The sequence below is a fragment of the Cavia porcellus genome, unplaced genomic scaffold (genome assembly GCF_034190915.1).
Source record: "Cavia porcellus strain 051 isolate PalLab524CR breed Dunkin Hartley unplaced genomic scaffold, mCavPor4.1 scaffold_11, whole genome shotgun sequence".
Taxonomy (NCBI): domain Eukaryota; kingdom Metazoa; phylum Chordata; class Mammalia; order Rodentia; family Caviidae; genus Cavia; species Cavia porcellus.
Genome location: NW_026947494.1, coordinates 59,459,885 through 59,486,246, shown reverse-complemented (window position 1 = coordinate 59,486,246; position 26,362 = coordinate 59,459,885). Strand labels below are relative to the sequence as shown.

Genomic DNA, 26,362 nt, shown 5'->3' with positions numbered 1-26,362 from the left:
GCAGAGCAACTTAAGCCCTCAGTTTCCCTGTCTGTAAGATGGGTGTGGCCATACCCTTTGTCTCATGAGATTGTTGTGAAAATTAAGCTATTCCTTGGCAGACTTAAAACAATGCCTTGCCTTCCATATTGTAAACACTCTATAAAAATCAAATATCAAAAATAACCATATTAATAAAGAGAATCAGTTCCAGAAACTGTTTTCGGATCAGCTTTCCTCCTTTCCAAAGGTTACATTCCAAAGAAACTTTTCAATTTTTATCCAGTGTTTAAAGATCTCAGGACATCACCAATCCCTATCTCATACATCTGTGCCTCCCCTGCCACCTCTCAGGCTGGGCAGGACGCAACAACCTCTTCCTGACTTCCGGAGGGATGTGTTCCTTGGAAGCAGTTTGAAATGCCAGTCCTCACAGAGTAGAAATGGGTGTGGCCCCTGTACTTTGTGCCCAGTGTCCTTGGCAAGGTGACTGTGCTGTCCTCACTTCTGTCTCCGACAGCTATGTGGGAAGGAATTCAACCGGATGCACAATCTGATGGGCCACATGCACCTGCACTCAGACAGCAAACCCTTCAAGTGCCTCTACTGCCCGAGCAAGTTCACCCTGAAGGGAAACCTGACGCGCCACATGAAGGTCAAGCACGGAGTGATGGAGCGGGGCCTTCACGCTCAAGGTAGCGCATCCTGGGAAGCTCCTGCTTCCAGGCTCGGTGGGCAGCACTCAGGAGTGGAATTTGGTTTTATGGGATGTTACTTTGGGGGTCACTCATCAAAAACAAGAGTGTAATTTTTAGGACCTCAGTGGAGTAGAGGAGTAGATTTTAAATGTTACTAAAAAAATGTAATGCGGTCTGAAGACTTTAAGTTAAAGAAACTCAGAGAGAGTAAATTTGGAAGATGATGGTGATGCCGGTTGGCACCAGTATTGGTTTCTTTGTTTTAGATTCTGCACCAGGTGCTTTGACTCCTTAAATCATCATAGCCACTCCCAGATGAAGGAACACTTACAATTTCTGTTTTATAAATGAGAAAACCAAAGCTTTAAGAGATTAATTTGCCCAAAATGACTCAACTGAAAGGTAGCAGAGCCAGGATTTGAATGCACACCATTGTGACTCAATATTTATTATAGCAGCTTTTCACATTGCTGCTAAAGTGGTTTTTATTTCCTTTTTAAAAACAAGTCTTCACGCTGCTGTCAGCATACGTGTGCTTATAGCAGCCTATGTCCCCCGTTCTTATTCACACAAGGACAACTTTCCTGCCTGTCAGCTTCTGCACAGAGCAGGGCTTTATGTCTCCCTGCTCTGAGTGAAGACTTGAACTTGAAGTATTCTTGCCCTCTTTTGTCTTCACGGCCCCAGGAACGTTTGCGGTGAAAAGCTTATGTTCCAGACCTGCTGATTATCAGGCTTCCCCACTCATCACCTAACTAACCAGTCCTTTGATAGGACACATCTCTGCCCAGTGCAGTGAGCTGCATTCAGTGATAAGCTGGAGAGAATGAGGTCATCTTTGCCCTCCAGGAGGTCTGTGTATGGACACATAAGACAGTGAAGACAAAATCATCTGAAGTGCTTTGTGACCACCATCATTATTGGTCAAAGCATGGAGCCAGACATGAGGAGCATTACTGGTAACCTCCACAAACCCAAAAAAGAGACCATTATTTTCATAGAGGAACCCAGCTCCTGGAGGTGTTACGTAAGCTATTTGACGTCAGACTGCAAGTCCGAAGGCAGAACTGAGATCCCACCTCAAGGATTGCTGAATCAAGCTGGTGCTCACTACTCCAGCCAAAAACCAGGGGCAACTTGTTTGTATGTGCTGCTTACAAAGGTAGTGAAATCAGTGTACAGATTCATAAATGAGGTTTATGCCTGCACACACAGCGTGAAACAAAATAATCATAGCTTTCAGGTTTTTCACAATACCCACTGGGTTTATGATGACTCCTGGCTGACAGGGAACTGGAATCATCAGGCTGGAGTTTGTGCACAAGCCTTGAAAAATCCTGGTTAAAAAACAAAAGCAAGTTTTTTTTTTCCCTGAACAGTGTTCCTCCAGAATTATTCATTGAATTTCTAGTTACCTGAGCAGCTTGCCAAGTTGCACCTAGATTTTTCCAGAGGCAGTGAACTTTGTTCCACCTGTGGGGCAGGAGGCAAAGACAGACAGCTGCAGGGCCTGAGGATGTCCTAAAGGAGGCAGTTGGTCCTCAGGGGCCCTGTCCTTCCTTGGAGTGCTCCCACTCAGAACACCTGTGCCTGAGACCTCTCTGTGCCTTCTTTTCCTCTTCAAAGTCTTGGCTTCTGTCCTCAGAGCCTGTTGACTTATCACAGGCAGCAGACTTAACAGTGGGATGAAATAAAGCTATCTCATGTCTGTCAGCCCTGCAAACCCATTGGTAGAGGCCCCCAAACTGCAACCGAAAGTAAGACCCTCTCAGAGCCCTGTGCCCAGCATGGAGGCACTTGTAGTCAGATGCAGGGGCTTTGGAAGCTGCTTGGAACCCTGTACCCTCTCGGCCACGATCTTAAAGTGCCCTCCTCAGGTCCTAGTGGAACCTCTTTATTTCAAGATGAATATATCTGTTACTGCTGATTATTTTCTTTTCTTACTGTAAAAAATGAGAAATGAAGAGAAAATGTAACAACCACTGAAGACTAATCCATTTTGAGATTTTGGCATCCATCTCTTGTATTAGTTGGCTTTCCTGTCACTGGAACACAATATCTGCCACCTAAAATTTAAAGGAGGGGAGGTTTAATTGGCTCAGCTCACATTTGCAGAGGATTCAGTCCGCAGTCTCCTGACTTCAGTGTAGGAACATAATGGAGGAAGAATGTGGCAGAGCAAAGCTGGTTAGTCCATGCAAACCAGGAAGAAGAGCAGAGGAAGAGGTCAGAGAGGACACACAGGGACCAGATGCAGTCCCCAAGGTCACACTGTCACGACCCACCGACACACACCCAGAAATGGGCTCCATTAATCTCTAGGCAGCTCCTAAGCCAATCAAATGGACCCAGTTAAGCTTAACCATCATAATATTCTAGCCAGTTTTTGAGAAAGATAGAATTGGGTCTGCTATATGTTTATATATAATGCATGTAAATATACAGATACATCATATCTACGGAGAGTACATCTTCCTATCATTAGTCGATTGTTGTGTCACCTCTGCATCTATGCGTACCTCACTGTGTAGTTGAACTGTTGTGTTAACTGACAAATACCAAATTGTTCTCAGAGCTCCACTATAATAAAAAAATGTGGCCATGAGCATCCTTTCACATACATTCTGTGCTCCTGCCTGATTTGCATCATGTAAATTCTCAGTTGTATCATTGCTAAGGGAAAGCTTCTTTTTAAAGCTTCTAGTGCATGTTGCCAAATTCGCCTTCAAAGGAGCAAGTATGTGGATTTAGACACTGACCAGCTGCCCGCATCCACCTCCCTGCTGGGAATTACCTGTGTTTGGGGTATACAATCTGGCCACTTGAGAAGTCCTAGGCTCCTCTCCCACCTCCGTCCATACGATGTTTTCCTGGGTTCCTGAATTCTCGCTCTGCTCTCACAGGTTTGGGAAGGGGCAGAATGGCCCTGGTGCAGACCACAGGAGTCCTGAGGAGTTTGGAGCAGCAGGAGGAACCTTTTGACCTCTCAAAGAAGCGTGGGGCTAAGGGGCCGGTGTTCCAGTCAGATGGGGAGAGCGCCCGGGGCAGCCCCTGCCATGAGGAAGAGGAAGAGGAGGAAGAAGAGGAGGAAGAGGAAGAGGAGGAGGAGAGCTTCTGTGAAGCGGAGCCCTACAGCCCCGGCATGGCCCTCCAGAGCCAGCAGCTCTGTGTGCCCCGAGATCTGTCCACCAAGCCTGAGCAGACCCTCCAGGGGCGGGAGGAAGTGGGCGAGGAGGGGGAGGAAAAGGAGGAGGAAAAAGAGGAGGAAAAGGAAAAGGATGTGATCAAAGAAGAGCGAGAGGATCGGAGCAAGGACCCCTACGGGGAAGCCTGCCAGCAGAGACAGGGGACCCAGGGGGCCGGCAGGGAGGAGCACCTCAGCCTCAGGGTTCTTCAGAGTGCCCGGCGGGGCCCCTCTTTTTCTGATTACTTATACTTTAAACACAGAGATGAGAGTTTAAAAGAATTACTGGAGAGGAAAATGGAAAAACAAGCAGTGCTTTTGGGTATCTAAGTGGACAGTGTTAAAATTACAGTTGGGAGATGAGAGCTAGGCGATGCAAATAGAGCTTTCTGCATGAACTGCTGTCTGCTGGGGACTGGCAAGGGGCGCCCAGCTTTCCAAGTGACTCGGGTTAAATGAGCAAGGGCTGCTCTGGTTAATTAAATGCTTCTCAGGCTGTTCCTTGGGCCCTTCAGACTTAACGCACACGCACAGGGTCTTTGGTGTTACTTCATGCATCTCTCATGTAGTAAACTGCATATTCTTCTCTATATCTAATCATAACTGACCTTGAGGTGCTTTTAGAAATTCTATTTTCCTTTCACTAATATGCAATACATGGTAAATTTCTTTCTAGTTGTAAAATGATGGTGCTTGACATGTTACTTTCTTAATAACTATTTAGTTGAATTCATGAAAGTTATATTTTTCCAGTTAAATGAAAATATTACTAGTTGTACATCTAAAAATAGCCTTAATTGCATAAGCACAAATGCTGCAAAAGTGACAGAAGGGCTAGCTGTTGAAAAGGACATTCCAAGTAGCTGCTGCAGATGTAACCTGAAATCTAAGATGATGAACAGTTTTCACTAAGAGGGAATCCCAGCACTTAGATTCCTGCATGGGTCTCTCTATTCTGTGTCAGCTCCCTTCACTAGTGGGGTGTTTGGAGCATATTCATGGATGACTGGGCTATGCGTAGGAGCCCGGCTCCTCAGACTAATGTCTTGTGTCCTTAGCAGAGGCCCCTCCTGGGGACCGCTGCTGCCTTCCTCTAAGGCCCCCTGCCTCAGAGGGCAGCTGCAGAGGGAGCTGTCACTGGTAAAGCTGGAGCTCAGGGATGAGGGAGGAATTATCCCTGAAACATGTTCTTACTATTTGGGCTGTCAGAATAATGGCCAGATAATCGCTATGCTGGAGACTTGCACTGTGTGCTCAATGCTGACTACACATTAGCATCATCCAAGAGAGCCTTTCCCAAACTACCAATTTCAGGCCCCCAAGATTCTGACTTAAAGCAGGAGGCCCCTGCTCTGGTAGTTTCTAAATTGCCCACTGTGATACATGCAGCCAGGATTGAGAAAGATTCACCAGACTGAAATGTACCTACTCATGTTTTTAATCTCTTGGGACACCTTCTCAGGGACTCCAGAAATACTTGTGCTTCTGGCTTCATAGTGACTCTGAGGCCTGAGGTAGAGGACAGGAGACCAGCAATCATCTGCAGACTCAGCCCTGCACACCTGTCCTCTACAAGCCTCATGAGGGAACCACCCCCCCTGCAACATAGACTCCTGGTTTGCGTACTAGAACCCGACGCTGGAGATGTTCATGACTGTTTCATATGCTGAAAGATGCTTAACTGGCCCTGTGTGGACTCACTCTTCCTGCCCACACACTGGATCCATGATGGGCCCTGCAGATGGCCTCACTCAGGCCTGGCCCTGAATAAAGAGATACAGATGAGGCTGTGAGAGATACAGATGAGACAGTGACACCCAACAGGACTGTGTCTGCATTTATATAAATCCTGCCTTTTGGTGAGGATTTCAGCTCCTCCTCACAGAGCAGGAAACTGCCGAGTGCTTTGCTTTTCCTCCTCCCACACTTCCCAGGACGTTTCTTTGGAAGCTCTGGCCCATTTCCATTGGCCAGATGCTGGCTTTTTCTCTCAACCTCAGTGCTCTTCATCCATCCCACCTCACCCCACCGCACCTCACACTGGTGTGCTTTGGCAGTCCCTGACCACTTCTCCCGACACCATCCTAACATCCTGGCTTTCAGCATCAGGGCCACCACGAAGTGCTATAGCTTCTTAGACTTCCTCCTGCCACCTCTGTCTTGAGGTCAGAGCATCTTCAGAGACGATGGAGAGGACATGGAGGACCTACTGTGGCTGTACCTGACCTGCCATATGCTATGCCTGACCACATTGCTGAGGACTTCCTGTTGCTTCTGGATGGAATAGGAGCCAGAAACAGAGTGGGCAGTAAGTGCTAGTCTTTTCCAGTCAACATAAATCTTACAGGAGTGTTTGAGGAACCAGTAATGTTGAGTTGGAGAGAGTGAAGTCCAAAATGGTAGTTTTCAAGTTGTATTTTGAGGGGCAGAGGTTCCTAATAGGCTCCTGCAGAACTGTTGCAGGGGCACTCACCTCTCATGCCTGCTCCACTCAAAGTGGCTTATTTTGCCTGTTTTGTGTGTTAGCATTCTCAGTAGATTTTCATTTGGAGAGAGAGAATATGTCTAGGGAAAATATTCAAAATTTTATTGTTGAGTGTACCTCAAAGCCTTAGTTTAGTTTTTTAACTCTTGAACATGAGAGACTTAATGAGCTCTAACCTGAGGGCTGAGATAGCGCTGATCTTCTGGGAACCAACGATAAATGTATAAAACCAATGGTTTTGTACATTAACTAACTAACCCAGTGTTGGTCTGAAACTGCCCTTGTTTATTCTTGTGGTCTCAGGGTTATTAACAATAGTATGTCCTTCATTCTCCAAAGTATCCCAGATTTGAGTAGTAAATTATGTGAACACCTTGTGTGGGAGGACTTCCAGCCTTGCTTGAGAGGTTGATTATCCCAAATGGAAGCCTGAAGAAGGACCCACTGGGGCCACCACTAGGGAACAGAGGCGCAGTCATCCAGGTTATCAGTATCCAATGCCATCATCTTCATGATGCTGTGAAACTGAAAAGGAGTCAGGACGAAATGCTTTCCAGGCTTTGACCACTGTCACTTAGGACCAACCAATCCACAAGCTGTGTGGCATACTTTTCTTTTACCCTTTATATTTAGGCCTATAATCAGCTCTCTTGTTGCCTTTCAATTCCTCTTTCATTCTCTCTTTTTAAAAATTTGACTCCCCACTGGTCATGAGACTGAAGCTAACCTTTCATAAACCCAAAAAAACAACTGCTCTATTGGTATATGATTAACCACATGAAAAATTCAGTGTGCATAGTATATTTATTAAACCCTGAAGGCATTTCACAAAATACTAACATCATGTTTTGAATTACGATCCTTGTGTTACTGGAACAAAATGTAACAGAACTAATATTTTAAAATCTTTTGCTTATTTTGGACAACATTACACCAAATGTTGGTTTTTGTACAGAATTCTGGCTTGCTATTTAAAAACTAAAACTCCAAGTGTATAGCAAATCAAGTTGTGAATATTACTTTGTGCTTTGGTGAAAAGGCAGTTTACTGAAAGTAACATGTTGTAACCTATGTTTTGTTAATTTAAGCAAATAAAGACATATTTTAAAAAAAACTGAGTTTATTATTTACAAGTACCTGAAATTTTGCAAAGGAGAACTGTCATCAGCGTCTCACTCCAACATCTCACTGTGCCAGTGGTAGCTCCTCAGCCCCAGGGAGAAAAGGGTGCTAGAGTCTGCCCTCCTCAGCACTTCAGGAAAGATCAATGAACTTCGGCCCATCTGCAGGCAAGTGACATCTTAGTCATCCTCTTCCTATTCAGAAAAATCCATTCTTTGTAAGAAGAGATATCCTCTCTCCCCACCCCATCCCCGTCTGTCTTTCTCTACTCCACCACCGCTTTATCTCTCTGCCACAGGATAATATAGCTGTGTGGAAGCCAGGAGATGAACTCACAGCAGACACCAAGTCTGCCTGCATCTGGATCTCAGACTCCCGAGCCTTCAGAACCGTGACAACCAAATGCTTGTGCTTTAAATTACTCAGTCTATGGTATTTTATCACAGTAGCCCAAACCCACGAGGGCGTGAGCCTTTTGCAGACTGGACTTGCTGCGCCTTTCATTTACAATCACAGGTGGTAGGAAAGGTACAAAGGAGCCCACATCGCTCTCTGAGGTCCACCGTATTCTCCCAAGCCATCGTGCAGGAACAGCCCTTCTTCCTCCCAATGGCCCCATCAGTTTCTCGGACCAAGATGGCACCTCTTCTCTTGTGTGCGAATCTTTGGTGACACAGAACAAAAGTGCCCAGGTGGCAGCAGCAGCTTGTAATTTAATGATACTTTTTTTATGTTCCTGTGTGAAAGTGTACTTTTTTTTTTTTTGAGGATAAGTGTTTATAGGCCTGAAGAATTCAGAGTTACAGAGGTAGGAAGTACAATGTCACCCCCCTGTGTGTCACTGAGAGTGATAGGTCTTATTTCCACGCTTGGGCCCTTCCTAGTGAAGACTTAGCACTATATGAAAGTCCACGATCCTATGCATGCCCTGGCAGTTGGCACCCCACCCTGACAGAGTATTTACTCCAAGAAGCTAATTGCCCATCTGTGAGAGGACCTATCTTTTGGCCCCCTACTCTGCACCTCACTTACTGTAAAGGTACCCCATGGTTTGATACAATGTTATGTTTAATTCTGTACTAGTAGAGTAAGCATTTCAAAACCCCAACCCTTGTGCGGTACTAGTGGCTAAGTTCTCCCAAGCAGCAAAGGCAAACTTATACCCAGAATGTGTGTCTATTCCTGTGACAATGAATGACTAACCCTGCACGATGACGGGAGCTCAGGCAGTCAGCCTTGCACTAACTGACCAATTGCTGTTCTTGAGCAATGGTGTCATATTGGAAGGTCAGCACCAGTTCTCATGTTGCATGTAGACTCCTCAGCTATGGTGCAGATACACAAGCCTGGTAAATTCAGGTCATGCTGTCGGGCCTATGTGTAACCTCCATCTCTCCTGCTGGGACTACTTCATTCATGTGTTCTTTGTTATAGTAGCTGTTATATAGTTTAGTCTATTGACACAGACTAAATGAAGTCTACTGGCAAGGTCATTTTGTCTGCCAACTTAATGTGTCTTCCAAGATGGTTATTAATGTATGATTTGAGGATTTTCCCATACTTTGTGTTTGCTTTCATAGATCTGTCCATGTACCTCTGTGTTGGAGAGTGAATGTGCTTTAATTGAAATGGTGACCAATGACCTCTCTCAGTAAATGACACTGAGTTTGAGAAGTGAAGGATAGAAAGAGGGGGCCATGGGACACAGGAGGCGCACTCTGGGTCCTGGTGGTATAAAAGAGCCTGGCTAAGTAGAGAAGTCAGTGTGGCAGGACATGGCAAGAGAGGGACACCACGCAATATGAGCCTGACATGGATAGTCAGCAAAACATATGTACTGATTTCCCAAAAATAAAGCAGTCATTACATATATTCAATAAGAAAAGTTTTTAAAGAAAGCAAAGAAGTGGAAAAATGAGATTCCTATTTTTGAAAGCTCATTTTGGCTACACTGTAGAGTACAGGGTTAAAAGGAGGCCAGAGTGTTACTGGGAGACAAGTTAAGAGGTGATGTTAACATTCTGTGAGACAGAGCTTGGAACCGGACTAGGAAGGCAGCAAAAAATTTCAAAGTGAGTGGACCGAAGTCCATTTGGGGAGCCCACTTTCCGTTATAGTCAAGGCAGTTCTTAATAACAATATGGCTATTTTTCTAATTACAAATCAAAACACCACTTGATGTAAAGTTCATCTCCTCATACAGTGACTAACAGGATCAAGTAGATTCTCACAGCTGTCGTAATACCCCACTTGTTAATTTGTTAGCAATAGAGCAGACTTGCTAAATAATGCACTAGGTGGGTATGTAGGATCAAACTGCCTTTCTCTTGGTTTTGATCTAGGTAACGGTGAAGTAGTAAAAAGTCAAGAATGAAGAAGGCAATAGTTTCTCAGACACAGATACTGGGAAGAAATGGCAAAAAGGAAGAAAAATGGATCTAGAGTTAGGAACTCAGAAAATAAATGGAAGGGACTAGAACCCCAAGACCGTGCGGTGAGGCTACGGTGTCCTCTGCATCCATAGCTCCCGGGGTGACTCATGATCTAGCAGTGCAGTACTGGGTTCGTGATCCTGAACTTGCATTGTTAAAAGTGAATTAATCATCTCTAACATATGCATGAACTAAATCCTGTACAAACACATTTCTATTTTAAAAAACATAATTCTCCAAGGGCGATGGTCCAGTTTTCTGGAAAATCCGATCCAGTGCAGTTTATGTAGCCACGGTACAGAATTAACAAGATGCTGTCAAGTTACAACTTCCAGAGTCAGTTGGCCTAGGGCACTATTGACAACACCTCAAGAAGAAACAAAAACAAAAACATGTGGAAGGAATTTGTCCCTGCCCTTAAGGAACACACAGTTCTTAGCCAGCCTGCGGAGACCAGCAGGAAAATGGCTAATATTTTTTCAAATCTCCTTTCTCAAATTTCCAAAGCCTTAAAAGCTAAAATCTTGCAAGCCCTGTGAAACCTCAGGTGCAAACACAGCCTGGTTCCCTGAGGCTGTGGGTGGCACTTTTAGATTTTCCTTTTTATTTAATTATTTGTTTGGATTCCCTCCTCCCCATTCCCCCCCCCCCCCCCCAAGCAGAGCTCAGTATAACTTCCACGTGCATTACAAACTCCCTCTGCAGGCGGGCGGAGGAGGACCAGCTCCTGTGATAGCTGGGGAGTGACCCTCAGGAGTCCCGGAGGACTCAGTATCAGTGGCGCTCACTGTTTCCTCTTCCCCAGATGCAACAATATATTAGGAGAGAAAAAAAAAGAGAGGAGGCTGGCTCTTTTCATGATTTTCCTTTTTAATTTTTGTTGAAAATGGAGCTATGTTCTCTTGATCCTTCAAACAAATGGAGGGGAAGTGGGAGCGCAGAAGTTTCTCTGATGTTCCCCGGAGAGGGTGGCTGTGTTTGTAATATGATGTGGGAAAAGTTCTTGTGTATCTGCTGTATTGTCAGGTTGTACCAAAGTGATTTGTGGTAGGAAGTGTGGGATGAATAGGATTTCTATGTCAGAGAAAGTGAAGGAGCCGCAGGCTTTGAATCAAAGATCTCCATTTGCCCTTTATCTCTTGGACATGCTTCCCCTGACCTCTGCCCTCCATCTTTATCCCACGATGAAAGAAACACAAGAACACACTCTGAGCTTGACCCAGACAATACATCCAAGTACAGGGCTTCTTGCTATTCAGACTGTGCTTGGGCAAGGTGGCTGAGAGGTGCAGGAGTGGCAGGATTGGCAGAAATCACAGAGGCAACGTGAAAGGGAGGGCTGTCAAGACTTCTGGCACCGTACCTGAAGAAGCCTTTTTAACTGGTGTTTGACATATGAAGTGTGAGTTTTTTCACAGAGCAGATCTTAACAAATAAATGACCTGTGGGAGGAAAATGGATAGATACATTCAGGCATATTTAGAAGAACTACAAGGATATTGGTTTTAATGTAGCAATTCATCCTAGCAAGCCTGCTGCTAAATAATTTTGTTTCTTCTTCTAGAAAGCAGTAATAATAAAAGTCTCCAACCTTGTGTCACATGAGGGGATAGATGAAGTAAAATTTATTAATCATTCTAGCTTTAGGGAAACAATTCTTTTGTCATTTATTATTCTTGAAAGAGAGCTTCTCTTCCAATCTGTAGCAAGTCTAATGAAAAAAAAAATCCACCTCCTTTCCCTTATTACCTGAGTCAGTGATATTTAAAACCCCCAGCTGTGGTTTTGAAAGTGTCTGGACATACTGTGTTGAGTAAGTTGCTTCTTCAACACCATAAAAACTAATGGAAAATAAACATGAAATCGCTAGCCATGGCATAGCCCTTACGAGAAGAAAAAGCAAAAATTAAAGCAAAGTTCTACAGTAATTTAGACCATCACAATGTCAGCCTCCCAGGGGACAATCCATAAACAGCTATCAAACATAATGCCTCTCTCAGAAGCAGGCGCTGCCCCAGGCTCAGGTTCCCTCAGAAGTCTGCATCTGAAGCCTTGGATGAAGATACTGGTGCTTGTGTGGATTTCACTAGACTGGGTTTGCAAGGGGTCCAGGTGCCCCCACTATGTTTGGGCCCTTACTTTCCTAGCTTCTAATCTCGAGGTTATCTTCTCAAGTGCTTTGCCTTATTCTCCCTGTTAGCTTTGTGGGCACGGGCTATAGTGGTCAGCACTGGCCTTCAGCAATTCTTGTTGCTCTCTGTGCTCCTCTCCAGAACACTGTCAGAAGAGTCTAAGGCGGATCCATGAATTTGCCTTCAAGGGACTGTGTGCTATTCAGAACTACACATCTTTCCCACCATGATCCATTAAAATTCTATGAGAAAGAGTCTGGGGACGGGAGAGGACTTCCAGAATAGCAGTGTGAGTCAGATCCCAGAGACCTGTCCCCCAGAGAGGACACATAATCATGCAATCTTTTATGATTGATCAAAGGGCTTACAATGATTTAAGAAGTGTTTATTCAGCAAAATGTAGTTATCAGCAGGAGCAAAGTGAGGTTGTGACCATGGAGCTAGGGACAGCACCTTCCCAAACTTCCAGCTTGCTTGGAAGAATCCACAGAGCCTGACAGCTGGCTGATTCCCACCTCCCAAGCCCCAGGCAGATTGGGCGGGGGAGTGCAGCTCCCACTGTCAGCAGCTGCTCCAGGCCAGCGACACCAGCAGACCCCGGTGGGCAGCCCCGTGCCAGGAGACCTGCACCCCGGGGAGTGTGGGAGCTGGAGTCTGGCTGTGCAACTCGGTGCCCATCATTACTACTGCATATTCACAGTTTGCTGCGATCTATTTTTATGATAGTAAACTATGCAAATCATAAAACATGCCATTTTAATTACCTTTAGTTTTAAATTCATGACATTAATTGGTGGCCTTGTACAACCATTGGCACTTTTCATTTCTAATATGTTTGCTCATCTCAAAGAGAAACTGTGAAACAATAACTCATTCTCACTTCCCTGAACCCTTAATAAGTCCTACTCTACTCCTTAACTCCAAATTGGGGTACCTCACGTAGGTGGCATCTCACAGTATATCATTTGCGTCTGGCATAATACACTTAGTATAATGTTTCCAATGTCTACGTTGTAGCCTGTGACAGAATGCCATTCCTTTTTATTGCCAAATAATATTCCATTGTATAGACACATCAGCTTTTGTTCAACCACTTATCCATCTGTGGACATTTGGCTATTGAAAAGAGCATCCAGCCAGGCATAGTGGCGCACACCTATAATCCCCGTACTTCGGAGGCTGAGGCAGGAGGATCACTGAGTTTGAACCCAGCCAGGGGCTCACACTGAATCTAGGCCAGCCTGAACTGCATAGTGAGACCCTGACTCAAAAACCAAACCAAACCACTGAAAATAGTATCCAAGTCCCAATTTTCAACCCTTTGTATTTCAATTCTGGTTATAACTTAGAAGTGGAATTGCTGAGTGAGGTAGTCTGTCTTTAGTTTTTTGAGATACTACTAAGCCATTTTCCACAGAAACCACATCAGTTTACCTTTCCCCACGCAGTGCACAAGGGCTCCACTCTCTCCCACCCTCAGCAACAGTTACTCTCAACGTTTTAGTAAATGCGGCCCTAATGGGTGTGACGTGGTCTCTCATCATGCTTACAGTCTGGAATGAAATCATTTAGAATCCTTGTCTATTCAGCTGTTAATGCTGAGACCCATATTAATTTTGTAATCTCCCTGTTGCTTCTCATGAACACAGGAATGAAAACAAAGGATGACCTGGATCTACTCTCCCCAGCGATCTGTGTGGCTCTTATTCCTGTTATTTTGCTATTGTTTTATACTTTGAATCCTAGAAGGACCAGGACCTGCATGGGTTTGGTACAGAAGCCTTTATTCCAGTTAACATATTTTCTTCTGTTTTTTCATTCTTTTTTTTTTTTGGCCCTTGATTCTGCTTCCCCTTGACCTTCCTTTGTGAGATGACCTAATAGCTGCAGCAGGCTGACCATGCCCTTGACTGACCTTAATTAAATTTGTACTAAAGAAGCTGAAGCTGAGTCTTTCCTAGTACTTGTCCATCTTCCATGTGGATGGCACTATGGGTCCAAGCTTGCAAATGTTAACCTGTAAAACTTCAAAAAGCAAGCAAGGTAACAAACAAAGTAGCCCTGGGGAGCTTTTGCTTATTTGTTTAGAGAGAGTCATGGAGGCTAATGTAGTTTTCATGTGAGTCAGTTAGTGATCAAAGCCTAGACTTAGCCCCTGAAAATATGGGTCACCATATTTTGGGTCACCAAAACCTTCATATTTAGCCCTAAATTTGTGTCTGTAGAATTTGCTACCTGTAACTTTTCTGTTTGAAATCGAAACAAGAAAATCAACAATACCACGCCACCTGCCATGCAGCAGGCGCTGAGCTAAGTTGGCTCTGGAGACACTGAATGGTCTGGGCAGACATAGCCACCGCTTTGTCTTATCACAACCTGGAGCTTCTGAGGTCACTATCAGTAGGCCACTCTGCCACTGAAATGATCACATTAAAAAACAGCAGCTTAATGCATCAGTGATGTATAAAGTTCCCAAAGTATAAGCATTATAAAGTTTCTGTTGAGGCAGTGCTTTTAGAATTGTACTCCCATAAAACAACTAGATACAGTATTAACCACCACTACAGTGATGGCTGAGATGCCTTCAGTTGCCAGTCCAGATACTTCTGCCCTCTCTCACATCTTAAATGTCTTCCCTGGCATTAGAAATTCCTTTCTTAGGGCTTTATAACGTAACAGTGGAGAAAGACTTGAGTACTCAGTATCCTAAGAGTTGTGTAATTTTCTATGTATTTAAGCAATGAAATATGACATTTCTCTTGGCCTCTTATAAGGTATATGGTTCAAGAAGACAGTAAGATTCAAGTCTTACATTTATAGTCAAGATTTCAAACACTCATACCTATTGTTTTGGTCCTTGGGGAGCTCAAAAGAGTCCATGAGCTTGCATATTTGTCTGCAGTTACAGAATAGTTCATCAGAGATGCTCTCTGTTCACCTTCCACCCCCAGTAGGCCTGTAGAGAGAGTTAACACCACAACGCATATTTCTCTATCTGTAGGCTTGCCATCCGACTTGCACGCTTACAACAACCACTTTCCCCCTTATATTGCTGCAGGCACAGTGGAGCTGAGGGCCAGCAGGGTGGAGCAGTTCTAATAAGGGAGCGAAGTGCTGGCATCAGGAAAGACTCCTCATGGATCCGGGCTTCACCACCTGTTAGCTGTGGAGCCTGGAACTCACAGATTAATCCTCCTGAGCCGATTTCCCGTCTATAATGCAGAGAGAATACAGGATGACCATAATAAGAACAGGCTCTGGTCCTGGATGTGTTTCACACTAGCTGTGTAACCCTGGGAATTTATCCTCTGTCTCTCTTGGCTTCAGCTTCCCCAGATGCCAAACTGGAAGTCACGTGGTGACTACCTTATAGAGTTATGAGACTGAAATAGGATAATACTTGTAAATTCCTAATGTGAAGCAAGCACTCAGTATTTGAGCTCTTACACTTACCTCAGTGAATACATAAGAATACAGCCAGACCAGGGCCGGACACTCACATGACTCATAAACTATGTCAGTTCCCTCCCTGTCTCCCTGTACAGAGCTAAACACAAGTGTGAGGACATTACTGTGTGGTAGGGGCTTGACCTTGGGAAGAGGTCACCCTCCTCTGCCCAATAGTCTGGCCACTCCCCAGACAACCCCCGCTGGCAATGTGCTCTTCGCAGTGGCAGGGACACCAGCTGCAGGAACAGGGACAAGGTTTCCTGGCCAGGTTCACAGACATTTGCATTCCTTCACGGAGCTGCGTCAGAGGGCAGCTAAAGGGAAAGCCCTCCTCCAACTGTGACAGCCTGTCAAGCAGATTGGCAGTGCCAGGTGCTCTTGCTGATATCCCCAGCAGGCTCCAAATGACAGCGCATTAGTGCTGGCTTCTGAGAAAGCCTCAGATTAATGCTGCTTCCAGTACACTTATCTGGGGTAGCTTTTAACTTTCAAAGGAAGGACAAATTTAGCAAGCAGAGAGCAATAGCTTTTAACATCTTTAGTGCAGAAGCAAAGAGCTGAGTGGTACCTCAGGCCTGTGGGGTAACATCAATGATGGAATGTCTGAGAAAACAAGTTGTGATCCATTCATTAATGGATCATGAAATCAAGTGGGCAAAATGAATTAAAAGCATTGTACCACAGTAATATATGTGCACCCATGTTTATAGCAGCACAGTTTATAATAGCCAGATCTTGGAAAAATCTAAATGGCCACTGGCTGAGGAATGGATAAAAAAGATGTAACATTTTTATACAATGAATTACTACTCAGCCATAAAGAAGGATAAACTGGAGACTTTTATAGGTAAATGGATGCAACTTGAGAACATATTCAATAGTGAAATAAATAAGACACACTGTAAACATCATATTGTTTCATTAGTGTGACCCGCTGAAAGACAAAACATATATATGTGTGTTTGTATACATATATATATATATACATATATATGTATATATATGTGTATATATATGTATATATATACAGTTGAGATAGTTGTACTACTGATTTCTCTGAGTTTGCTGAAGAGAAAGATCTGTGCTGGTATTGTTTGGACAATTGAATGCAGATGTCTTGTGCACTGAGTGACTGATTTGGGAATGACAATGCACAATTGTATGTACCATTGTTGCCCCTGATTGATGTGTTTTGAAAATTTTGTCGTCTTCTTCTTCTTCTTCTCCTCCTCCTCCTTCTTTTCTTTTTCTTTCTCCTCCTCCTCTTCCTCCTTCTCCTCTTCTTTCTCTTCCTCTTTCCTTTTCTTTTTCTTTCTTTTTATCCTTGAATAAAATGGATTTGAAAAAAGCTGAAAATAAATAATAAAGATGAGAAGGTTTTGATCTAAAAAAAAAAAAAGAAAAAGAAATCAAGCAGACAGAGGCCAGTATGTTTACACACTGGAACAGATTAGAATAGCATCAGAGAGTGTTAGGCATGATAAGTGCTTTTGGTGAGGCTTTTAAAAATATATAGACATTGAACAACATCTGAATGGATTACATTTTAGTGATTTTCTCACTGTTGGTCATGGTCAAAATAGTTTGAAAGCCACTAAAACACTAGATACACTTAACTGCATATGAGATTTCTGTGAAAACAAAGGCCGACACCCACTCAGGATTCAGGACTATATGGTGACAGTGGGACCCAAATCATTCAAACAATGTCTTCCACTCACAATGTATATGAGGTGTGATTGACAAATACAGCAAATGTTTAGACTTTTAAAAATGTGTTGCAGTAAAAGACAAGTTCCAGTCAAGCATGGCAGCGCACGCCTATAATTCCAGCAAGAAGAAGCAGGAGGATTGCCATGGGTTCGAGGCCAACCTGGGCTATATAGCGAGATCCTGTCTCTAAAAAATAAAAATAAATAAAAACTAAAAAGACACATTGCTATTAACCCCCCTCTAAGTTCTCCCCCTTGCTTCAAGCATACTTATCCTATCATTCTCGCCACTTTCTGAGGCGGTTCTGGAGGTCTTCATTCACATCTTTTGGCTCCATGCCCTGAACTGACTCAAAACATTTACTTTTCATGGTCATTTAGACTTTGAGGAAGAGCCAGAAATTTGTGAGGGTATTATAATGCTTTTATGAAGCTGTCTTTCAGTTAGAGGGCACTCAACAACAGCATTCACAGTATTTTTGATCATACCTTGTAAGACACTCAAAAAAGAGGACTTCCAAAACTGCTTCAGAAAGTAGTAAAAACAATGAGATAAGTATGTTTGAAATGAAAGAGAATATTTTGAAGGTTAGTGGCAATGTGAATTTTATTATAATAAAAATTTTAAATAAATAGTTACTCATTTATTTGAATATATATATACATATCACTTGTTGTTTTTCATCTCCAGAAAAAGAATGGTTTATGGTTTGTGTCTGGATGTCTCTCCAAAGTCTCATCCGGACATGGGGTGACAGCCTTTGTGGAGGTGTCTGAATCTAGGGTTTGTGATTGGTTCATTTCATTGTCTAGCGCTGGGCTTGGGATGCGGGTGCTGCACCTATCCTAGGTCAGGTCAGGAATAAGGGAGGAGAAGCGGCTTTCTTCCCTCTTTTGTTCTTTCTGCTCTGCAGTATTCTGCTGCAGTGTACTGTAGCCCCTGTGCCATGACACTCCACCTCAGAGCCAACTGATTACGAGCTGAAACCTCCATGAACTGTGAGATAAATAAGCCTTTCCTTCCTTCATTTTGGGTATCGGGTATTTTGTCTCAGCAATGAGAAAAAAGTAACTAAGACAGCATGTATATCTGCATGTGTGCATACACGTGCACATGTGTATGGAGAGAGAGAGAGAGAGATAAAGAGAGGCAGAGACAGAGAAAGAGAGAGAACCCAAGAGCATATTCACAGTCTGTTATAGCTGGGAAACAACATATCCTTCCAAAAGACTCATTGTATTGAAGACTTGGTATCTGATAGATTTTTGGAAAGTGAGTGGATCTTGGGGACCCTAACTTCCAGATTTATTAATTCATTTATGAGAGTTCATACTCTGAGGTTTTAGATTAGAATGTGATAGAAACAGGACATGGAGCTTAATTCAAGACAGTGGATCATGGAAGTGTGACCTTGGGAACTATATCTGGTCCCCAGTCTTTTCTGCTCTGACTTGTATCTCTCTCTCTCTCCCTCTTCTCTCTCTCTCTCTCTCCTTCCCGCCCTCCCTCCCGGCTCCATGAGTAAACAGCCGTTTCCACAGCTCTTTTGCCATGATGTTCTCATCACAATCCCAAAGCAATAAAACCAGATAGCTTGGATTTAAACCTCTGAAGCTGTGACCAAGAACAAACTTTTCCTCCTTTACATTGTTTTTCTCAAGTATTTCGTCACAGCACTGAGAAGCTGACCAACATACATTCTCATGGGGCTCAGGGAGTTTCTCTTCTGGTACTGGAGCTGTATCAGTGAGAAAGATCCAAATGACAGGATTCAGCCCTTCTATGTCCCATCTGGTGGGTAGGGTTGATTTCCAGCTCCTGAGGAGTAAAGACCACATCTTTTATTTCTTCTGACTCATTCACAATATCTTATCACAATGTTTCAGAAGTTTTATTAACTTGACATGTACATAGGACACAGTGATATAGGCTTGTTTAAATAACTGTATTTGAATTTCTTTATTAGACTCACCCACAGTATTTTCAGGTATTTTCTCTGAGTTTGAACAGAGCACCAGTTGTTCAATGAATATTGTGGGTTTTCTAGACAGTTCACAGTAGATAGAGGTTCCAGCACTCAGGTGAGAGCCAGAGCTGTGTAAACAGCACATAGAAGATGAGGCAACTCTTACAGATCAGCATAGATTACGAGTGAAAAGCGTGGATGTCAACAATTACACTTTTAAGGATTAGCTCTATGCTTATGCATGCACTTCTGTGCAAAGATGACTGTACACATATGTATCTTAAAACATGTTTTGAAATACAAAAAAATTAAATAGCTAGCCACAGGGGATTGTCTAAATAAATCACTACATCTCCTTGCTATAATTTGGGTCAGACCAGGCCCCCAAAGCCCATGTATTAAAGATTTAATCCACAGTTCAGGTCCATTGGGAGGTATGGAGGTGGGGCCTAGAAGGACTTGAGTCCCTGGGGGCAGGGAAAATTGGGAATCCAGTTATTTTCTATCTCTCTTTCACATCCAGTTATGAGATGAGCGGGCAGCCCATGCACTGCTGCCATGATGAGTTGTCTTATCCCAAACCCAAAGCAATGGAGCCAACTGACATAAATGAACTGAAATTCCCAAACTGCAAGCCAAAATAACCCTTTTGTCTTCCTAAGTTAGTTGGCTTGGGTATTTTTATAGGAACATAAAGCTGCCTAACAGACTACCTCTATACAGTGGAATACTACATGCTGGGAAAAACAAGTTCTTTGTGCACTGATATGGAATAGTCTCTAAGACGGGTTACAATTTTTTAAAGAGTCATTCTTAGTCCTGCAGTATCTATGTGCCCACTGATAGTCTAGGTGGAAGTTGTGTTGTGTGGAACTTATCTGTAGTGAGGATATGGAGGTAATGTGTAAATTCAGAACAATGCTATCCATTGGAAATATTTGAAGAGTTTGCCCTTAGGCAACTCCCATATGTCCGTGTGCTCACACAGAAATAAAAGATAAACTCAAAAGAAAGTTATACCCATCTCTCATTCCCGATAGGAAATTTGAGAAGGCAGTATAACATTTTACAAATCCTTCTTGCTGAAAATCCTATTTCTGGAAAAGATGACCATGAGGCAAGAGTGACTGGCTACATGGCTGATGGTCCACTACGTGAGATAAGTTCCTGGCAGAGGTTGTGGCCAGCCACTCATGAAGCCTTGAGGGAACTCACTTCATAGGACAAGGACTGATGAAGACTCTGAAATGATGGGGAGGAAGCAAAAGATCTAACAAAAATTACAAAGTCAAATACCATGGAGTGTATCAGATGTGATGAAAGCCGAGTCAGACTACAGACAGTGCTTAATGAGCTCCTTTGCAGGAGCCGAGGGCACAAATAATAGTTTCAAGAGGAAATCAAGAATTTTCAGGAGTGAGTACTGGAAAAGCTCAGGAACAATATTTATGATTCCCAATGGTTCTATAATAAGCATAAAATATGATTTCTAAAGTAATTCAATATTTTAATACGCGGTAGATGCATTCATTTGTCAAAACTCTTTTCTTAACAGTTTGGAGTCCCATGTAATAAAATGTAAGAGGCACTGTTAAAACTGGCACAGAGGTACCTGTTGTACCTTGGACGTCTATTCCTGATACCTGCTAACAGTCTCACCTCATTAACAGTAAAGCATCTCAAATTCCCAGTGTCCTTTGGTAATAATATCTTTTCTCAGAAGCACATGGATCAATAAAGGTAATATAATCAACACTTACATATAAGCAAAAAAGGTACAATTTAATAATCCAATTGGAGTGAACCGAACCTTGGGGGACAGTTGCTATAGTGGGCATCTATTGTCCTTCTCTACAGTAAGTCCCTGAGTTCTGCCCCAGGAGAACTCTTTGTAAGGCAGATTCTTTTTTATGTGATGATGGTGAGTCTCATACTGTATACCTGCCACAGTTCACAGCCTGCGTGTTCATAAGTCGGGGACTTATTCACCATGGCTAACTGTAGCCTCGTTCCGCCAGGGGCATAATCACCCTGCCATGGAATGTCATTTTATTGGGCATGTAGATCAGAGCTTCTGACTTGCCTTAGTCACGGGACACACATCTGACCTAACTGAGGTTGATTAAACAGACTCTCCATTTTAGGACTTCTTGGCATAGGACAGATTAATTCCTACCAAGAGGACTTTTGAAGCCTCATTAACTTTGGCTTTTCCAAGTTCTGAGCTGTAGTCTGTTTCAAGTGCTAGGTACCTAATAAGTTTATCCCCTAAGGAGAAAAGGGCATAAGGTGTCTGTCTGGGATTTTAAATATTCAAGGCAGTGATAAGTATACTGAGAAAACTACAGTCCATAAAAGGAGAGGAGCCCAAGACTCTACCCAAAAAGATCCAAAAATATTATTTTTAAAAATTACTTTAGAGAAAAGACTTTAAAGAAAAAGAGACAGAAATGTAAGGAAGCCAATGAGTAGCTAATGACCATGACAGTGACATCAGATTATAAAAGGTCGGTGATACAGGATTAGAGAATAGTACATTACTAGGAGAAAAAGAAAGATTGGTGCAGAAAAAGTAAAGGTACTGGTTGAACATCTAAGCCAAGAAAAAAAATCAAAGCTTATAAAAAATGCCCTCTTGTTGACTAGGACCACGACAGAAATGGCTGGAACAGGGTACTAAGGCTCAGGCTCTAATGGATGACAGACAGGGAAGTAAGAACTGCTTTACAATTCTCAGTGTGCACCCCTTTTCTCTATGAAAGCGAAAGATCTTCAAACCTGAAAGTACAGAACAAACACTTTTAAAAGGCGATTGAAGTCTAAGGTGGGGGCCAGGACAGCACGAGAACAGGAGACCTCTGTAAAGATTTCAGTTCTTCTGATCTGGAGGAATTCAATCCCAGGGTGTAAAAGACACAAGCCAGGGGATTTCAGCAGGAGCTGCTGCTGTTGATTTTTTAGAAATCAGAAGGAATGAGAAAAGTGCCTGAAACCAGGAGACAGGCAAATGACTGTTTCTGAAAGAAGCTGGATAGTGACATGAAGAGGTTTAGGAGCCACAAGTCATCAATTTATTGTGAAACCTGACACTGGGGAGTCATGAGATTTTGTGTGGAATATCTGCAGACTACACAGCGATTATCATAATCAGCAGATAGAGCTCCTCATGCTGCCCATCAGAATAACACAAAAAACTGAACTCAGAGTGCAAATCTGTGTATCTTTAACCTGTAGAAAAAGGCTTTAACCAGTAAGTGTTGTGCTGAAAGCTGTGTTAACAGAGTTCTGTTCTTGCCCGTCCTATAAAATATTTCACCAAGAACATATACAAAAATAACGAAGCTCTGAACCTAACTGACTCTGAGCTAAAAGGAATAGTAAAGACACCAGATATAAGAATAAGTCTAAAATTGACCTCTACGAATCATTTACGTACAGAAACTTATTTATAATTTGAAAAGATGTATTTGTGGTTCTGGAAAGTATTCATAAAGGTCAATTTTTTTTTCTTTTTTGAAACAGGTTCTCGGTGTGTAGTTCACACTGGCCTGGAACTCACTAGGTAGCTTAAGTTGGCTTCAAACTCGTGACCCTCCTCCTGCCTCGGCCTCCTGAGTGCTGAGATTACAGGTGTGCACCACTATGTCTGCCTATATTGACCTATTCTAGTGGGTAGCATGGTAAAATTGTTAATTTTCATTTTATTCCTATTTTATACTTTTACAATAATAAATATATCACTCTCATAAAAAAATAATGAAAGACCTTAAAAAAAAGAAAAAACTCAATTGGCTGACACAGTACAAAAACCAAGATGAAATTTAGCATGGATAACTATAAAATTCTGTGTTTAGAAAAGTACTTACATAAGCATAAAATAAAAGAAAGCTGGATCTGAGAACTGTTTATTTGAAAAATATTTGCAAGTCTTTGGCACAAAATCAGTGCATTCCCACTGGGCAGACGAATGCACTCTGGGCAGTTGTAATGCAGTAGAAAAGTCTGGGTTGGAGAAGAACAAGAGTTTTAGTGATCTGTGGGCAGACCTCTCGGGGAGCGCTGTGTCCAGTTCTGAGTGTCACTCTAAGATGGGTACTGATGACAACAGCGATGTCGCCTGAGAGCTTGTGGCCTGGCTTATTGCTTCAGAGAAGATTTACCAGGACGATGACAGCTGTTACAGGTACAGCTTGCTCAGTGGTTGGACAGGACAAAGTAGAGATGTGGTGACCGTCTATAAGGAATATCAGAAACAGACCTCAAGCAGAAAGGAAGTTGGGGTCCCAGTGCCTCCTTCCACTTTTAGAACCCAGGAATCCACACACACTGCAGTGGTAGGGCCGGTGGACACTCCTGCATGCACCCGGATGCCCCTCTGTACCTCCCACCATTTCTCTCAGCTTCCACCTACGTCAGCACTGGACTCCAGCTCTGACCTGACATGGGGTATGGGAGGAACTTACATGTAGCAAGATGAGTTCACCTAATACTAATTCTGACCGTTTTGTTTTGCTCTCTTTACTCTAGACTTTTTTTTTTTTTTTATCAGTACCAGGGATCGAACTCATGACTACCTGCTTGCAAGGCAGGTGCCTATACCACTGAGCTAAATCCCCAGCCCCTACTCTAGACTTTTCTAAAGAAACAAAGGGGATTGTTCTCCCTTACCCCCACAAATAAAAGCTAGGCAGTTAGGGGTTTTATTCTCTGGTTTGGAGTTAGCAGGGGTTTTATATGCTTCACTCCCCCACCCCACCCCATGTCTACACACACACACACACACACACACACACACACACACACGAAGAACCAAAGACACCAGCAAGACCACTCAAAGAAAACCTTATTTTCAAAGACCTGGGCATTACCTCTTCATGAAGAAATCATTTTTAGTTTTGAAAATAAAAGAGGGGAGTGTTAAGGGATCGCTGGATTCCAGTATAAAAGGAAAGAGTTGGGCTTGTGAGTTCTTATAATTTAAAACCTTGTAGCCTTTAGCTTCACCTTAATTTCTAAACTTAAAAACTTGAAGACTTTCCTTTTTCTTTCTTTCTTTCTTTCTTTCTTTCTTTTTTTCTTTCTTTCTTTCTTTCTTTCTTTCTTTCTTTCTTTCTTTCTTTCTTTCTTTCTTTCTTTCTATCTTTTTGAGGCAGGGTTTCACTATGCAGTTCAGGCTGGCCTTGAGCTCACTTTGTGGCCCAGGCTGGCCTGGAACTCGAGTGATTTTCCTGCCTCAGCCTCCTGAGAGCTGAGGTTACAGGTGTACCACCATACCCAGCTGAAGACTTTTTAACTTTCAGTTTGATAGTAGTCATGAAGAACTTCTCACACTGCCATTTTTTAATTTTGGAAAATAAAATACAAAACATTAGAATTGTCTTCAGCTGTGACTTAGCATAACTGAAGCCATCTTGAGCCCCACATTTAACTAGTGCCCTGTATTTGACTCAGAAAAATGGAAAGTTACTCAGGGTACAAGTCCCATGAGAAAAGCAGAATGAGTTGTACCTACCAGAGAAAAATTAACCTGCTCAACAAAAGAAGCAGGATACAGGTGTGCCAACTGAAAATTAATGAAAGATTTGAGCTAAATTGATTCCAACATTATGTCTTTTGTGATTCTCCCTTTTAAAAACCCTGGAACTTTCCAGTTTGGGGCCACTTGTTTGGACCCTGAATCAGGGGGCTCTGTATATGAGTAGTCCTGTGCTCAGTTAATGAAACTCCAAATTTATCAATTTGGCTGCTTGGATTCCTATATTGTTGTTTACGAATCCATTTTATCTTCCATATACTAAACATCTTTTTAAAATGTGCATAGATATAGCTAAGAAAATTGTTTGACAGGTACAAAAAGATACAAGTACAAAGAAGTATTTTTAATAATTAAAATAAGAAAACAACTTAAACATTTAATAATAAGAAATGAGCTGAGTAAATCTAGGTATATTCAAATAAGTGGAGGTTGGCTATTTAATAAAAATGATATAAATCTACATTGATGTAAAAGATACTCAGATTATACTGCTAAATTTTCAAGAATAGGTTACTAAATAGCTTGAACAGCATAGCAAAAAGTCCAAAATGTTTGTAGAAGTTATATGCTTTCATAATAGAATTAAAGGTTTCTTCAATAAATTTCTTCTTCCTGTTTTCATACATGCATTTTGTTAATGTGGTTACAATAAGGCTTGTCTTCTCTATGTGGTAAATAAATAAACAGTACACAAGACAAGAACATCTTCACTTCAGGAAGAAACACTCCCTCGACCCCATGTCTTTACACCTTCTGCCTTACTGGCTGGTCAGGTTGATGATAAATCTTTTCCTGCTGTCCTGCCTCTATCCCTCCCTGCACTCCACACAAACTACTGCCTTGCACGGCACTGTTTACCTCCATGTGGCTGCTTCCTCCAGCCAGGCCTCTTCTCCACAGCTTTGCATGGGGTCAAGACTCAGTCTCCCTGAAAGGCATCACCACTCTGCGTCGAGACCTCTCTTGTCTTCCGCCTCCTCCTTTACTGAGCATCCTCCAAGTCTCCTCTGCTGATCCTTTCTCACTGAGCTCTTATTGTTGGGGAGTCTAGAGCTCAGTCTTTGTGTCTCCCTGTATCTATGCTCAAGTTCATCTAAACTTGTACACTAAAAGCTCCAAACTAGTATCTCCTCCAAATTTCACTCCTCCAGGGTCAACTACCTTCTCTGCATTTCCACATAAATATTACATAAATATTAAAAAAACTCTTGATTTCCTCCCAACATCAACCTGTTGCCACTCCACTCTTCTCATACACATTAAGAAATCTTGAAAGTTCTGTCTTCAAAACCCATCATGACCTGTTCTGTTACCATCACCATCTGAGTTCAAGCCAATGCCATCCACTTTGAGACAAACTCCTTCAGAAGCTACCGTGTTGACCTGTCCTTCACGCTGCTCCTTAAAGAGGTCACCATTCTCTTAGGTCAAATGCAAAGGCCTTTGCATTTAGCATCTCCTATCTAGAATGTTCTTTCCCCAGTTACCCCATGACTTAGTCTCTTGCTTTCTTTGGTTCTCTACTCAAATGTCATTTATCACAGAGCTTTCCCCTGGTCACTGTATTTAAAATATTTCATTCCCATCCTATTTCTACCTCCTTTTTGTTTTGTCCTGCTCTGCTTTAGTTTACCTACCTACAGTATTACTTACTTCAGCATGTAA

At 42.7% G+C, this 26,362-nt stretch overlaps 1 protein-coding gene and 1 long non-coding RNA gene across 2 annotated transcripts in view; one reads left to right on the top strand and one right to left on the bottom strand.

The window, feature by feature from the left end:
- Positions 1-7,460, top strand: part of Znf366 (zinc finger protein 366) — a 64,836-nt gene extending 57,376 nt beyond the window's left edge. The window contains exons 4-5 of the mRNA XM_003461604.5: positions 500-674; positions 3,581-7,460. Of these exons, the coding sequence (XP_003461652.1) occupies positions 500-674; positions 3,581-4,191 (786 nt within the window). The 3' untranslated portion in view covers positions 4,192-7,460. The remainder of the gene's footprint in view (positions 1-499; positions 675-3,580) is intronic.
- Positions 7,461-10,749: 3,289 nt separating this feature from the next.
- On the bottom strand, positions 10,750-15,310 carry LOC134478011 (uncharacterized). Its single transcript, XR_010050353.1, has 2 exons — positions 14,875-15,310; positions 10,750-11,342 (listed from the first exon to the last, which is right to left on the bottom strand). It is a non-coding gene; the product is annotated as an uncharacterized LOC134478011 (long non-coding RNA).
- Between the last annotated feature and the right edge of the window lie 11,052 nt (positions 15,311-26,362).